Here is a 16,167-nt window from a genome sequence, read left to right as displayed (position 1 = left end):
AAAAGGGGCAACTGCTCGGGCTCCTGGAGTCCCCTAGACCACCACCGTGCCTACAACCCAGAGATGTGAAGAGGAGAGGGGAGTACAGTTCAGACGAATACACCTGAGAGCATGACCCCCCCCCCCCCCCCCCCCCCCCCCCCACCTCTCTGTAGGAGACTAGAGGCAGATAACCGAGCGCCAAGGAGAGGGGCGTGCGGGACCGCCCGGCGATTAATAATCCTGGCAGTCTCGCGCATTCGCTCTCCACGCATCACCACTGTACGCCCCACAGGAACTCTGGTGCGTCACACTTAAAGATCAGCGCGCGCGCACACGTGTCGCAAACAGGACACCCAGAAGAGCTGGGCACAAAGGATCGTGCGTCAAGTGTCGCACAAAACAGACAGGTCGTTTATTTAAGGAAAGGAATGTTTTTTGCATATATAGACCCAGTGGGGGAGTCTAAAAACACAATGCTGTATTTTTTTGAGTGAGGAGAGAACATGGGGGTTGGGGTATCTTGCGTCAGGGATGATTCTGACTCCCATGGCCTTTAAAGGGAAAAAAGGGGAAAACTGGTACTTCCATTACACAATCCTTTTCTGTTTTATCCTGCAAGTTATTTTCAGGGGGCTACAGTGCATGAACGCCGGGAGCAAATATGTCGGTGTAATTGTGATTAGTTTAACGGAGTTTATAAACCCATTCCAGCTGCAATAAAAGATACAGTGCTCCATTTGTGCTTTTAGCCCACCACTGACCCTAATCACAGCCCGGCATTACTTCTCCCAAAAGACACCTCTTAATTCCAGCTTTAATTAAATACTGCGTTTGAGTTTATCTAAAGACCAACGGCAAAGAGTTTCGTTCGTTAGCTGGTCAGTCCAGGTTTTCGGAGCGACGATCAATGATGTTAACCTCCTCAGAGCAGCGGGGAGGGCTGCTGTTCCCATATAATTATTCCTCACTGTCTTCACCTAAAATGAAAAAAGAAACAAGCTCAACTTCATGGTGTGCTGCTGTTTGAATTAGCTGCTGCACTTGCTGCAGGATTTAAAAAAGTGGCGGAGTAAGCGTCTCATTATGCCTGTTTAATTACCAGAATTAAACTTTTAAATGTTTCAAACTCAGTTGAGAAACCAATAACGTGTTCAATAATAAAGGTTAAGTGTGTAACTTGAGGGGGGAAATGCTATAGCGGTAATGAATATTTAAACACGGTTTAGGTTGTCTGGCGCGAGGGGGACGTCGGAAGGGGTCTCGTGGACGCAGCGAGCGACGAGGGCACGCTGCGAGGTCATCGCGAGGTTTCGTGTCCTTCAGCTGAACAACATGGCGACGCGTGTGCTGCAGAGAGCGTCAAGGGACGCTGTGGGCCCTGGTCTTGTAAGGCCCAGACCCGTAAGCGTGACTCAGCACCTGGCAAACAGTCCGCCACCGGTGAGTGAACCAGAAAAAACCCGCAGTTTGGGGAATAACTGCAGGCGGTCCTTTATAGACTTTGTCGTTTTGATACTAGCAGACGGCAAAATGGAAAGGTCTGCTTGTAGCCCACTTCCCACTGAGTACGCCCGTTATATATGGTTCAAGGACCAAATACTTTAAAAAAAAAAAAAAAAAAAAGATTCCCTCACCCGTCCGGAATGCCTAATGCGTTTATATCTAGATTCGGGAGAGTGCACGTGAGCGTGTGGTCTCCTCGAAGCTTGTGATGTTGGCCGCCGCTTCTTATCACACCGCGGTTCACAGGTCAGGTTCGCACATACGTGAGTCCGAGTCTGACCGTCTGTATGGGGCGGTCAGCTATAAACCGCTGTAACCCTGACCAACCGCCATCCCCGGGCGACGTTTGAGCCAACTGTATGCCACCCCGCGAGACTCTCAGCTGTAGCCAGCGTTTGCAAAGTCCGAATTTGAAACCAGACTTTCCACAAGGCGCACTAAAACCGCCCTTTAACAGGACGAGCCACCTAGCAGTCCAGGGGCCGCACACTCAGCTGTGTCCATGGCTATCCACTGCTTCATTTTGCTCTTCATAATGGCGTTTATCTTTCTTAGGGCTGTTCAATGCAAGAGGGGGTGGGGTAGAGTCTACATTCACGGCATATTTTTTCAAAGGATTACTGAAGGAGTGAACCGTGACTGAGGGGAGCGCTATTGTTGCCCCTGTAATGCTACCATTAGTCATTTCTGATAGAGAACTCTGTGCACAATGTATTGCGCAGCATGCTGGATGGCTGATTGGGCTTCTGTTCTCATCCCTAGGGTAATGATATTGTTTTATTACAAACTGTGGCCAGCCCTTTCCATGCAAATTGGTGCATTTGTCTGACTCTGTGAATTCCAAGCTGTTTAATTTGCCCCCGAAATCAAAGAAGGCGATTTTCCACCTCCTGGACTTAAGACAACACCGCCGCACTATACCCTTTAGCAAGGAGGTACTTAACGTGAACTGCTTTAAGTATCTCCCAGCTGTGAAATATGTTTTTCTCTGAGATAAATACTGCAATGTTAGCTAGCTCTTATTTCGCAGAAGACAGGATTTTGTTAGACCTACCTTCAAGAGTAAGGAGGAGGGGTTGGATCAGATCAAATTACTTTATGATACTGAGCATTAGCTTCCCCTCCCTCAGGAAAAAAAAAAACATTTTCTGGAATGAATTTGCATGCTGATCTGGTTCCCCCGTGTGGAAGCTTTTTGAAACTGCACCGTAGCGTGTATGCTGACAGTTGAGCGGTTGCAGAAATCTGTATTTTCAAAGTGAATTGTAAAACCTACTTTGGCGGCCATCCCAGAGCGGATATCGGCGAGGCATCTGTGATAACAGAGCGGAGGTCTGAATATCAGGAAGCAGTGTTTGGAAAGACTGGAGAGGAAGGAAAGATGAGACGGTACATAAGAGGTTTGCAGCAGAGGTATAGCGTTTATTTATTTATTTTTAGTAGCAGGTCAACGCATGATCTGTGAAGACTGACGGGGGCACGACAAGCTTTCTTAAAGAGCACAATGCGCTTTGAGTGCCCGAGAGTGAAGATGGAGGCGATAAAGAGGCTATCAGGGCAGCTTTGGGTTGTGTTATGAGCCCACGCCCCGACAGCGTGACTGTGCGGCTGCAGCATTAACTGTGCTGTGACAGCTCCAGTCTGACGTGTGTAAAAAACCGGCTGCACGAGCCGCAGTACGCATGTGGAACACCAATAGATGAACATCAATTAGAGGGTTTCCATTCGCGAATTGTAAGTCTACACTGTGATTTACAGTAGATGGCCACACACAGCAGTGATGTCATAGTTCTTCCTCCTGAATTGCCTTTTGTAGCCCAAGCCTGTTCTTCCTCCGGTCTCCCGCAGCATGACAGGAAGTGTTTTCCGGTTAAAGTGATTGACAGATCATTTCACCCGGGTCTTGTCCAGGGAATTACTTCATCAGTAGCTATCTGTATCGATCTGCGCCACAAAATCCTTGTTCAAGTTAATTTATTTAATTCCAGCTAATCATCATCATCATCTTCTTCGTCGTCTTCTTCTTCCATAGACTGTTCCAGTCAGCACTCAAATAAATCACCCAGGCAAAGGACATAATCAAATATGTACCTTAATACTGTTATTAACTAGGAGCAACTAAAGCTTAGAGATTGGCAGGTAGGTATATTTCAGATTTAGACCGTTGCATTACTATTACTAAAAGTTAGTCTGTTAGACCATTTCATTAAGGAGAAGGCCTATTATTATAAAATTAGACAACGATGTTTGATTGTACCATTGTTATGTATTTTTGATATGAAGTGGTTAAGACGCAAACACGTGACAGATGAATCCATTTCTCTCCAGCAGGTGGCGATAAAACCCCAGACAGGACCCCAGAAAATCAACATGTACCTGGAATTCCTGAATCAGCACGTGCACATTGAAAATGGGATCACCGTCAGAACGTAAATGATCGGGTCAAATCATTTCGCTAAAGTGTAAGGACAAGGAACTGCGATCATCTTGCAACTTAAAGTAAGGATCTGCAACCTACCAATGAACTTGAGTTTCTTTAGAAAACATCCATCTGCATAACTGAAAATTATATCAGTTGTTTTAAGTTGCTCTGCGGCAAATAGCATACATTTTATATTTGTATGTCTTTTAATATATGGAGGGCCAATTCAGCTATTTACTACTGGTAATGCTGCTTAATGCTACAGACAAGTGCTGCCTTTGAGACATCTGAGAGCAATGTCCACACTTTCCCTATTTTCTCATTTTTGTCAGTTTTTATTTTTTTATTTTCCTTGTTTTTTTTTTTTTTGATGATAACGTTTATATCCAGAGTTTTTGGCTTTGGTGCGTATGAGGTCGGATACACAGAAATCCATGTTCCCCTTTTCCCGCATAATTCCCATCATTTTCCCGAAAGGCGAGGCAAAGCAGTGAATATGGCCGACTGTATTTTAGTCACGTGTCTACTGAACAAGCGACAAAAAACGGCTGCTCTCATGGGGAAGAAGCGCAGGCTTTTATGCAACAGTCCAGGAAGGATTTTCAGTGTCGTATCTCTGAAGTTATCAAAGACCTTTGTCCAGTAACTGTTAGGGTCCTCTTGTGTTGGGGAGTACAGAAGTTAAATTAACACACGTTCCTCATTAACACTCCTAACTGTACTCCACGGTGAGGGTTCAGTGGGAAAGAAAGAAAGCTCACAGCCGTTTAAAGGGGATTTATTACACCTGTCCTTTTAAAAGAAAAGTACCCTTAAGCAGACAGGTAACTCGCGTTTGATAATGCCTGCTCTCTGCTTAGCAAAGTTGGTCATGAACGTTTTACACACAACTGTTGGTCATAACTGTTTATACTTTAATTCCTTAATGTAGTGGTTTCTGAACTCAATGCATTTCACAGAAAAAAACCCTATTTCACTTAACAGACTTACTGGCAAATGGTGACAGTTTCTTCTTTATTTTTTTATTTGCAATTCTGCAGATCAGTATTCTTAAGATGTTTGGTTTCCCTTGTAGTGCATGTCCCTCAAACGCAGTACAGTACTGCATCAGTAAGACTCCAGAGAGCCTTTCTGAAAGAAAATCCCACAATGCCGCTTGACCCTGTCATCCTAAAGCCTCGACTGACCAGAAGACGTATGGGAACATATCCCAAATACAGGACATTGTCATTTTAAAGACTGTTGATTTATATCCATGACAGTGAGGGGGTGCACTTCTTTATTCAAATAAATATATTTGTGTTTTAAAGCCATTTGGTTTCAGAGACCTGTGTTCTCATGCCCTATACTAGAAACATGTATGTAGCCTTCACGTATTGTAAATGACTGCATTGATTTGTAGTGGGTCTCTAGCCAAATAGATTCAAGCAGCTTTGTGTGTAAGGAATCGAATTTGAGTTCACACACACAGGACATGTATAAACACTTGGAACTGACCTTCTTTCCTCTGTGAAAGTATCAATCGACACGTCTGCTTACAAAGTCACATCCTGCATAGGCACACAGTCTGTCTGTAGGTAGTCTGCAGTTAATATCTCTCAATCAGATCAATGACAACAACAATTTTACAGGAACAAAGCCCTCTTTTGCCCTCTAACACAGTACAGTCCAGAGCCTTGTGGCTTATTAACGTAGCACTGGCATATTAATGACATTCCTGTGGGCGCAGGAGAAAGGGTACACAGTATTAACATTGTATGTTTAAGACGTGACAAATAATGCAAATGTGAATATGAGACCCCGCCCCCATTCGTAACCTTCCCATCTGACGTTATAAATAAACAGAGCTGGGGTGCGCTGGTCTGTCAGACCTCGGAATGCCTACGATAATGTCCGTACCTCTCCGACCTCTTAACCCCAGGGAGAAGTCATTCAGACCTGCGTGTTCTTCCCGGGTCGCTTTTAAGTCTACTTTAGCCCATTACCAAACGGTCCAAAACCAGATCTGTCCCTTGACGATGGCTGCAGTCTTGTTTTAAAATCAGAGTCCCACAGTGAGTGAAAATCAAGGCCAGCCTCCAGGGTCCTGATCGACTCACACCCTTGGAAGACCCAGGTAAAGCATCGGGGACTACAGTAAAATAAGGGTAGTTTTTTTTTTTTGGGGACCCCCTGTGAAGATTGTCTGTTGTCATGGCGGCCATATTGAGCTCAGCTGGCTAACCGCTAACCCATCGACGGCACGCTGATGAACCTCGCGTGGAAACTGGTGCTGGGGGGGGAGGGGGGTCTCGTCTGTGGTGGCATTGGAGGAAGCCACGCCGCGTGATGCCCGTCAGAACTGGCGATGGTGTAAAACTCCCCTGCTCTCTTCCGCGAGACCGTCACAAGGGAAGCCGCACACACACGCCAGTGTGCCCTCACAAGTTCAGTTGCTCAACACGTTTCCTGTTTTTTCTTTCGTTTTTTTTTGGGTACCACCCCTCCCTCCCCACCCCCCCCCCCCCCCCCCCCACCCGCAACTCCCTGTCAAACCTCACTTGAAATGCAAGACAAAGACCAACCACAGAAGACATTACGAAGACAGACGCAGCGAGGTCATCAGCCTGGCCCTTCCTATGCCCCGGTCGTCTCGCTGGTTTCGACGTTCCCCGGCTGACGAGCGAGGGGATGCACTCAGAAACAGAAACCTGAAGAGGGAGAAGGTGCTGGGACCGCCCCCTCGAAAGCACGGTGACTGAGCGGGTTGGGCCAGTGCTGCCTCCAGCCCGGATACAGTGGCCCGCTGCTAGGAAACCATCGCCACGGAGACCCTTACATAAAGAACACTGAAGCTCTGAAACCGTTTTTCCATCTTTTGCGCACTCAGACGTCCCCAGAGCTACAGGCCCGACTGAGCTCCTTTAACCCCCCAGTACTGTGGGCATAAAAACAGCCCCCCCCCCCCGGGGAATGTGCAAGATCTCTCACCTCACCACAGTCACCTTTTTCTGACAGGAAAACAAGAGGAGTTTTAAACAAAAAGGAGTATTGAAAGGAAGTTGGGGGGGGGGTGGGTTGTGTGGGGGGGGCGGTCCCCTGATGCCCTCAGCAGCCGCAGGACCAGCTCTTCTCGTCCTCATCCTCGCTCTTCCTCAGGGGCAGGACCCCCCCCGTCCCCGGGGACCTGGCTCAGCATCAGCGGCTTCTGGCTCTTCAGCTTGTGCGCCACGGTCATGAAGATGGCCTCCACGTGGTCGTTGTCGTCGGGGTTCTTGGCGGACGTCTCGAAGAGCGGCATGCTGTGCGAGTCGGCGAACTTCTGCGCCACCTCGGTGCCCACCTGCAGCCCGTGCCGCAGGTCGCACTTGTTGCCCACCAGGATGCGGGGCACCTCCTGGCCCAGCGAGTGCTGCCGGCACTCCTCGATCCAGGCCGGCAGGCTGCGGAAGCTGGTGGCGTTGGTGACGTCGTAGACGAAGACCACCGCGTGCACGTTGCGGTAGTAGTGCTGCACCATGCTCTTACGGAAGCGCTCCTGGCCAGCCGTGTCCCATAGCTGCACCTGCAGAGAGACACACACACAAACACACACACACACAGTCAACAGGGCCCACACCACAGCAAACACCCAGAGAGAGACACAGACAGAGGGAACACCCACACACACAGCATTAGTCACAATGTGTCAGCACAGCAAACAGTATTAACAATACCAGCACTGAGTCACTGGTGTGTGTGTGTGTGTGTGTGTGTCTCTCTCTGTACTTCAGCGCAGGAGAGATACACGCTGTAACTGATATTAAGTAACACCAGACGGTATATAGCTGCGTTCTGCATTTTGAGTTCTTGCGATCCCCAGGAGGCACTGTGAAGGGTTCTCTCTCTCTCTCTGCACTAACACCTCCAGCCACGCTCTGGGGTCCAGGAATACCGCGCGAGTCTCACTGTGGATCCGGAAGCGCTGAGGAAGAAGCCTGACGGAATGCTGCACGCAGGATGGGTTCGCCGTGTTCCGTCTGTAAACCCATCCCTGTGCATCGTTCTGTGAGGGGGGGGGGTGGGGCGGGGGGGGTGATGCCGAGAGCCGTGAGCTCATCCGCCTTTCAAAACCAAACGGCGGACGGACGCGCGCGTGTCGTTTTACCCGCTAATGCGCATTCTGCCCTCCAGCCCGGCGCCAGTTCTCCCGCCCAATCAGGCGCTCTCCCTCTCCTCGCCGGAACACTCCGTGAAGAGGCTCTCAACGCTTACAGCCCGTCGGTAATGTACCAGCGAATCAGAGCGAGCGAGTGAGCCCAGCTTTCGCACAGCGTAGCATTTCCTGTCTGGGTCCGTCCAGACTCGCTCCATTCAGTACTTCACTGCGATGGACTCCATCCTTCGGTGTAGCTCTCTGTTAACAGTCTTAGGCTATTTATTACTCTTACAAAGCAAGAACTGCTACCCCTCAACATACCCGTTACGCAAACTTAGGATACTGGAAACATGTTTTTCAGGCAAACAAATTTAAAATAACTCACACTTTTTTCCTGAGGTCTGCAATGAGCTCTCAGTTTAAAAAGTTTCTAAGCTACTTCACTGTTCCGTGATTATCCTTTTCATACTTTTAGTGCATATAGGCGTATGTTTTTTTAAAATATACATATAATGTCAGTTAAATAAGCACAGGCTCTTTGTTAGAAATCTGGAGTTTGAGAGCTCATACGCGTAGCTGAAAAGACCGAGTGGCCTCATTTCGAGTGAATTCTGAATTCTTCAGGGTCCAGAAGGGCACGTGCGGCATGCGACAGGAATGTCATTCATGCACTTCTCACTGCCTCTCTCCGGTGAACAGGGATGCGCTGCACTGATCCTCCAGCTGCTGAACCTCTACACACACGCGGGAAGCGCTAACGTACAAGCATCGCCGTTTCAGAGTCACAGGATGCGCTTCTGTCTGCTGCTTTTATAAAAACTACATCCCAGATAAAGCAGGTGCAACACCAGGAATGAGAAATTTTAAAGAATTAACATTACATTTAGGTTTTATTTATTTATTTTTTTAATTGCTCTTTTAATTGTTTCTCAGTGACCGTGTGAAATTTACAACCAAACTTCCAAAATGTGGAATCTGAGGGCAAAAAACTTGTTTTCGTCTTCAGTCCATCTACACGTACAGCAACAAAACACATCACAAAAGACCACAAGACAAACGGCACATTAAGGAGACAAACAGGAAATGATATCACATAAAGCCTCATAATACCATCAGTGAATGATATAAGTATAAGTAACAAAGGATTTACTATTTTTCCAGCAAGTATTGCACCTACTTTAAGTCATATACTGCATCGCTGTTCTAGATCAGTACTGGACAACTACAGTCAATAGCAAAGCTAGCATTACTTTGTTGCGCTGCTCAAGACAGACCAGACAACTATGGCAGGTCATTCGGTTTACGAGTTCTACAGCACATTAGGGGAGAGGCGTGGCATCACAGACCCAGAACCAGGGTAGCAACCAGAACCCCGAAGGGTTCTGTTCCCGAGGGCAGGGACTACTCCTCATAATCCGGAGTTGGGCTTAATCTGGGCTACTTCAGGTAATGAGGAAGGATGCAAGCCTTATAATGATGGTACGGCCAGCTCTACTGTAAGAGGAAGACGATGGGGGGGAGGAGGAGGAGGAAGAACACAGTGGATTAGAGGAAGAACACACTCAGTCTCACCTCATTAATGAGCCAAAAGTCCACAGTGCTTAAGAATTATAGAAAAAATAATAAAAAGAAGAGGTGATTGTTATGGCTAAACATGTCTGAAAATATAAAATGATTGAAAGTTCAACACAGCAATGTATAGCTGAGGTTTCAGGTTCACACCAAGTGGAGGGTATGGTTAATATTTCTATGAGGCTTTTTAAATGTACAGTACAAGTATCTACTGCACAATGTTACCATTACATCATCCCAGAGTGTTGCTAGGACCATAATGCACTTGGATACGCCAATTCTGCAGCTTGCGTAATGCAATGAGGCTGACTTGAGATAATTCTGTGTTTATCTAACATGTCAAAACAGTCTGTGTAAAATTAACACATTTCCTTGGACAACTCAGTGCATTTGAACATTAAAAACATAAAGTACTACTGCAGGAAATATAAACGGAACTGATTTCCGAGCCCTGACACTACAAGCAGTTTTTACAATCGGTTTTAATCTTACTGCCCCGAGTGTTAGTGTTGACACTGGTAAAAGCACATTTAAACTCGGGTTTTCGTTCCCAAAATAAAACTGAGCCTATATAAGATTTTCATGTTTTTGCGTGTTTTTATTTTTTACAGAAGCAGGTCAACAGTTACGTCAGGAAACGGCTTTCGTTTTGATTCCTTTGGTACAAGCCCAAAGGGGCGCTGAAACGGCTTCCAGGGCTGCCACGCGCTCGTGCAGTGGAAGGCAGTGCATTAATAAGATATTTGATATGCATTCGCATTTTGTTCACTATCTCACAATAACCCCACTGCGAGAGTTCACTGCATGCATCAAGCGGAATACAAAGACCAGCGAGCACAGCGCGTAATGACACTTAACTCTTCCCTCGGCCCAAGTCCAACTATTTTACTCGTTTTAATTGCCTGCATAATCTGGAAAACACTTTTAGTTTCACTTGCCTGTCCGTCTCATAAACTGCAAATAGGTGCCGTTTTGTGCTGTCAACGCAATACAGTTTTGATACTAAGCGCCTCTCTGACTCCTAACAGCTTTCAATGGAGGACGATGGGGGAGTGCAATATCGGCCTTTTCGAAAATATCTCCCAAGTGTGTGCGGTCCATTCAAGGCGGAAATCGGGAAGTGTTCTGGTCAATTTTGACAACATAATACAATGGTACTATAGTGTCGGCTAACTGTGCTACATTATGTCAGGCATGATGGCACTGGTGGCTGTTATTCCCAGGCAATGCAGCAAAGTAAAGCTCATCTTTTGTTACTGGGAAAGTGTCAGTTAAGACAGGAGTCAATGTTGATTGAATGATTGCCACAGGCAAAAAAAGAAAAGAAAACAACAATGAACCTATTCCAGCGTACCCATTGTATGTACCCTACAAAGGCGCAGCGAATGCTCGTAAAACTATAAAGCTTAGATAAAGCCAAGTAGTTACAGGACTGCGTTCATTATAATGCAGCTGTCAAACCTAGACATGGACAGGCTGATCGCCCTGGAATTGGGCTAATTTTGCTCGATTTCTGCGCATTCTCAAGTGGCTGTAGTTTAGGTTGGCATGAAATATTCATCCCCGAAGCCAGGTTTTCTTCACCCATGATTGCTAGCTACATTTAATGACGAAAGCGATTATCTGGTACAAATGCATCGATGCAAACAGCGTGTCATAAGGTTATTTACGGTGTGTGTTATCCAGAATGTCGTTGCTACTGTTTTGACCATTAGACGCCCAACAGGAAACTCCCTCAATAGGATGAATTGGCAGATTGATTTCATATTAGGCAGCTAACGTTAGGCAATGACAGCCACATATAAAATCTGCAGTAACATTAGCTAACGCCATCTGGCCTCCGTTGGCATTACATGACAATTTCACAGCTGACGTTGGCTGTTTGCTAGTAAACAATCACGACTACGTATAGGCTATAATTTAACGTTGGCAAGTCAACGTTAGCTAGCTAGCTAACGTCAGCTAGTTAGCTACGATTTCATGAGGCGGGAGATAATGATAATGTACCAGTCTACTATAAAACTGTTTTATGGTTCTTTCGTTTCATCTGTAAGCTGAGGCACTAACTCGGCTTGTCAGCTAGACAAGCCGCTTGACTTTGTTTGCAGGTGATGGTAACGAAACAAGTGGCAACGAGTTAGCAGTTTGCCAGTTATATAGCATCCGGGCTTTTACCTTGATTTTCTCGCCGTCAATCTCGATAACTTTCTCCCGAAAGTCAACCCCGATCGTGGCCTCCGTTTTGTCCGGAAACTTTCCTGCACAGAATCTGTAGGTCAGGCACGTCTTACCCACACCGGAGTCTCCTATAACTATAATTTTGAAGATCCGAGTCCGCAATGGTGGGTACGTCCCAGTCAAAGAAGTGGTCAATTCAAGAGATGACTCCATTTCTGCCAATGTGGAAGATTTGGAAGGCTAACTCAGTAGCTAAAAGTCAAATAAAAACAGCCCAGATGAACTTGATCGAAATGTCCGGCCATCCAACCGCGAATGTACAATATTCTATAACTTTATTCGACTTACAACAGCTGTGCCGACTCAATAGCTTTGCCAGTTGTGTTTTAGCGAGCTAACACAGCTGGTAAGCAAGCTAGCTACGTTCTAGCCCCAGACTCTGTGGGCTGTAACGTAGACTAACGTTAGCCAGCCAGCAGGCTAATTCCTCTGGATCTATCTCTAAGGAGAAGCCCATGAACTGAAGACTGCGCATGCAGCTTTTGCGTCCGTCATCATGGCGGATACCACGTCAAAAATGTTACAGAGGGGTTGCCAAGCATGGCTTTATTATAAGAACTATCTGAAGTCGGTTACATGTTATGTTTATTGTGTAGGTTTATTCATTTGCACAGTAAAACGCATTGCAAGCGTTATAAATCATGCTTGCAGTATTCATATTTGTCAGGTTCCTATATTTTCTCACGCATCTCGTAATCTTGATTAGACATGGCCTATTGAAACCTGTTTTACTGGAACATTTTTCATGATTAACAAGCTTACCAAGTTGGTTAAAGATGACAAGCTGACTAATTAATTATTTGACAGATTATTCAACGAACTTGTAGGCCGGGTAATAACGTCTGCACGTCTATATAGTTCCTAACGATATTGGTTCAGTAATATTTTTGATGTATGACTAGGTTGTGTGAGCCTTGTGCTGCAGGATGCCAAGTGCCAAAATAAATAAATAAAACTACTGGGCTCGTGTGACATCACTGTCCACTGTCTCCATGGGAGGGGTCAAGCATTCGTTTGTTTCTGACCGTTAAAAACCAAATGACATTTTCACGCTCCTCAAAGGCAAGCAACCCCCCAGTGTCAGCAGTTCACAACCCGCAACAGTGTAATAAATGACACGCAGCAGACAAATAATAGGACAGTAGACGTTTTGAGTAGTAAAACTACTATAGTTGTTGCCTCTAAGTAGTTTTACTGTGATACAGATATAGGCTACAGCCTGGATATAGACTACTTCTGCATGGATGTTCTGTGAGATGAGAAGATGTCTCTGAAAATCTAAAACAAAATGTATTCTTATTCAGTATAATGGCTTTCCCCCTTTTCAGTAATGAATTTAAGCAAGGGATTTTAAAAATAATTCCATTCTCTACATACTCAACATTAAGCTCAACTGTGCAATGAAAATAAATGCAACTTAGAATGTGATGTAAGAATCAAAAATACCATTCTTACTCCAGTTCAGTGATGTGACTGTGTTTGAACCCACTGGTCGGTCCTTGTGAAGTTGATATATTTTGCTTAATTGAGTCTGTGGACATAAAGTCAATGAATTTTGCTGGCCTTGCTAAATGTTATAGAAATAGACACTTTTATGCACATGGTGCCGTAGTGATTTTAAATCAGCAAACCCCATTTTGATTTATGTCAGACCTCTTAGGTAATAAAGTAGAGCATTCCCTGCAGCTGATGAAATGGCTTTTTGGAAGCGATCCATGACCAAGGATCCGTTTATCCAGCCCCGGCCAAATGTGACAGATTATATTAGGGGAGTGGTGCTTTGAAAAGTTCCTGTCTGATCATTGTTTTTGAATACTATTTTCTCTGATTTCTTTAACTATTAAATTCAGCAGATGCTTTTATTCTGAGTGAGTTTGTGCATGATAAATTCCACCTAAAGCAAAACATTTTCTCAACATTGTCGCAATGTTGAAATGAGGTGACAGCATTAGCCCATGCCATGTGTGTGATTGAATGTGTGATTAGTAACTCAAGATATTCATGGTGTTACTTAGAGCCACTGCACATAAAGACATAGAGGGATAGCATGTGTGTGTGTTGAGGTGTGATGACAAAATATTAAACATACAGCAGGCTGTGGGTGGAAGATTTCTGACGTGTTTAACCTCTTCACATCACGTTTTTTATTTATCACCATTAAGATATGTTGGCTTTATTTAAAATATGCAATAAAATCAAGCTAAGCAACAAGGCATCCAAGCATCTGCTTATTTTTTTATGCAGTTTCGTACAGCTGCAGAAGATCGCTGAGTATTGCAATATTTCAGAGTGGATGAAGCTGGATGTCTGCAGGACTCTGGATTTTGCACCAGATCCTGTTTAAGTAGTTTTGCTGGAGCCATAGATGAGATGGAAGGCTGAAAGTTGGTGAGAATCAGAACAGAAAAGCACTCAGTGATACACGCATTTCAGTAGTGAAAGCCACACTCGATACCACAACAGAAACTCTGAACACACATTTTACCCCATTTCTCTGCATGCAGTATGCAGTCATATAAAGCGTCTGTGCGTGTCACAGCTTGTGTCCCGGCTACAGCGTGCGCGCGCGTGCGACTGGCGGCTCTTTGGCGTCTGTGTTCTCCGCTGTGGCAGATGGCGGACTCTGGGATGGGAATCCGCCCCGTAACTGGAGCAGCTGTAGGCTCTGACCTCACTGGCCTGTTCCCTCAGTGACATCACCGGTCTGACACCAGCGTTTAGCTTCCTTAAGAAAGGCTTCAATTGGAGTGGTGTCTGGCATGCCTTGCGATAGATTGGCGACATGTCCAGAGTGTAGTATTCCTGCCTCTTGGCCAATGCATGCTGGGATAGGCCCCTTGTGACCCATGACCAGGAATAAGTGGGTTAGATAATGGATGGATGGATGGATAGTGTCAAGCACATTTCAGTGGGGCAAACATTTGATATAGGTTCAAATATTAGATATCAGTTCAAAGACACTAAATTATAAAGGGCATAATTAAAGAATAATCATTTGATAATTGAGTCATTACTGAGTACACTTATTCCAATAGCTGTCCCTTGGAAAGCCAGTGTGCAAATATCTTAACAGCTGAGCTTCTGTGCTGTTTTGTTGTGCGTCACTGTTCTACATTTGAAAGATGAATCATACAGTAGCTGATGCTTCTTTGCCAGATTTGAGTAAACATTTTTCTGACAGCACTAAAATACTGCAAAATGTCTTATATTTAAGGTTCAACTGTGCCTCCAAGTGGACTCGGCAGAAAAACGGAATGAGTTGAAACCAGAACCGAACAAGCACTGCTCACACTGGCTGTGCCCGCCCCCTCCCCCCCCCGGTCTTCTTCAACCTCAGCGCCTCTGGTGAGTAAAATCCACACTGCAGTGGCCGTTTACTGGATGGGTCAGTGTTATATACAGGATAGGGCTTTCTGGGGGTCATCAAGCTAACACTCTGTTCTAATGCATGGATGGGGCCCCACAGTCTGGTACTGAATCTGGGCTGGGCCCAGGGATTAGTGATTGATCGCACTCCAGTGACCCCTGCTGGCCAACCGTGCACCTGCAAGGCCAACCTGTTGAACTGTACGCGAAGTGTCTTCCTGCACATCCTGTCTGTGTGAGCAGAATCTGCAAACTGCAGTATGATGATAAGAGGTGACTGACGTGCGTCGGGGGAGAACGCATTCTCTTCCAAATTAATCACGTAGGTTACAGCAATGTGTGTGGGTGAAAATGCAATTGGGCATTCCAAATTTAGAAGGGGGTGAACAGATAAACATTACCAGCAGGATAATGAGCTTGGCTTATTCAACCTTTTCCTCCTCGGGACCTGATTAAAAACAAAAAATGTTCAAACAGGAAACAGGAATTTTGAACACACTGTACTATTTATAAATCTACATATGAATAAAATGTTCCGTACATTTGTGTAAAACAAAAACGTGCACAGACATTATCGATTCTGCCACAGCGCTTTCGATGTGCAGCAAGACCTGGACGCAACTTTTAATGCATCTGAACAGAACCATTTTACCTTCATCAATGATCAAAGAGGACAAATTTCATCTATGCTGGGCTGCTTTTGGACTAGCCAGGTGACTATCCCAGGTGAAATCTATGGCACCAGTGCGTTATATTCTAAAATTGAGAGCACACCGTTTCTATGCTCTGGCAAAGGTGCCACTAGAGCACAGTGACAATGAACCATTAAAACTGTCAAACAGTCTCAGTGAGGGAGTCACATGGCCTCAAACCACTGATATTAAAAACATATTTTGTGTAAAACAAGAAAAAAAAATGAGTGACTTCCACGGGTTCTAAAATAGCGGTTTTGTTAGGTTGGACACAC

At 45.4% G+C, this 16,167-nt stretch overlaps 1 protein-coding gene and 1 long non-coding RNA gene across 3 annotated transcripts; one reads left to right on the top strand and one right to left on the bottom strand.

Moving 5' to 3' along the window:
- Positions 1-1,223: 1,223 nt before the first annotated feature.
- LOC118228059 lies at positions 1,224-15,134 on the top strand. 2 transcript variants are annotated; one of them, XR_004765401.1, is made up of 3 exons: positions 1,224-1,422; positions 3,814-3,984; positions 15,049-15,134. It is a non-coding gene; the product is annotated as an uncharacterized LOC118228059 (long non-coding RNA). The 2 variants fall into 2 exon arrangements; XR_004765402.1 differs by lacking the exon at positions 15,049-15,134 and having other exon boundaries at positions 3,814-5,049.
- Positions 6,411-12,328, bottom strand: rab33ba (RAB33B, member RAS oncogene family a). The gene is made up of 2 exons (XM_035419278.1): positions 11,772-12,328; positions 6,411-7,451 (listed from the first exon to the last, which is right to left on the bottom strand). Exons 1-2 carry the CDS (start codon positions 11,985-11,987, stop codon positions 7,026-7,028), a joined length of 642 nt encoding a protein of 213 aa, XP_035275169.1. The 5' UTR covers positions 11,988-12,328; the 3' UTR covers positions 6,411-7,025.
- Positions 15,135-16,167: the final 1,033 nt, after the last annotated feature.

The sequence above is a fragment of the Anguilla anguilla genome, chromosome 5 (assembly GCF_013347855.1).
Source record: "Anguilla anguilla isolate fAngAng1 chromosome 5, fAngAng1.pri, whole genome shotgun sequence".
NCBI classification, from domain to species: domain Eukaryota; kingdom Metazoa; phylum Chordata; class Actinopteri; order Anguilliformes; family Anguillidae; genus Anguilla; species Anguilla anguilla.
Note: the sequence above shows the minus strand (reverse complement) of the source record. Positions and strands in the feature narration are given on the sequence as shown.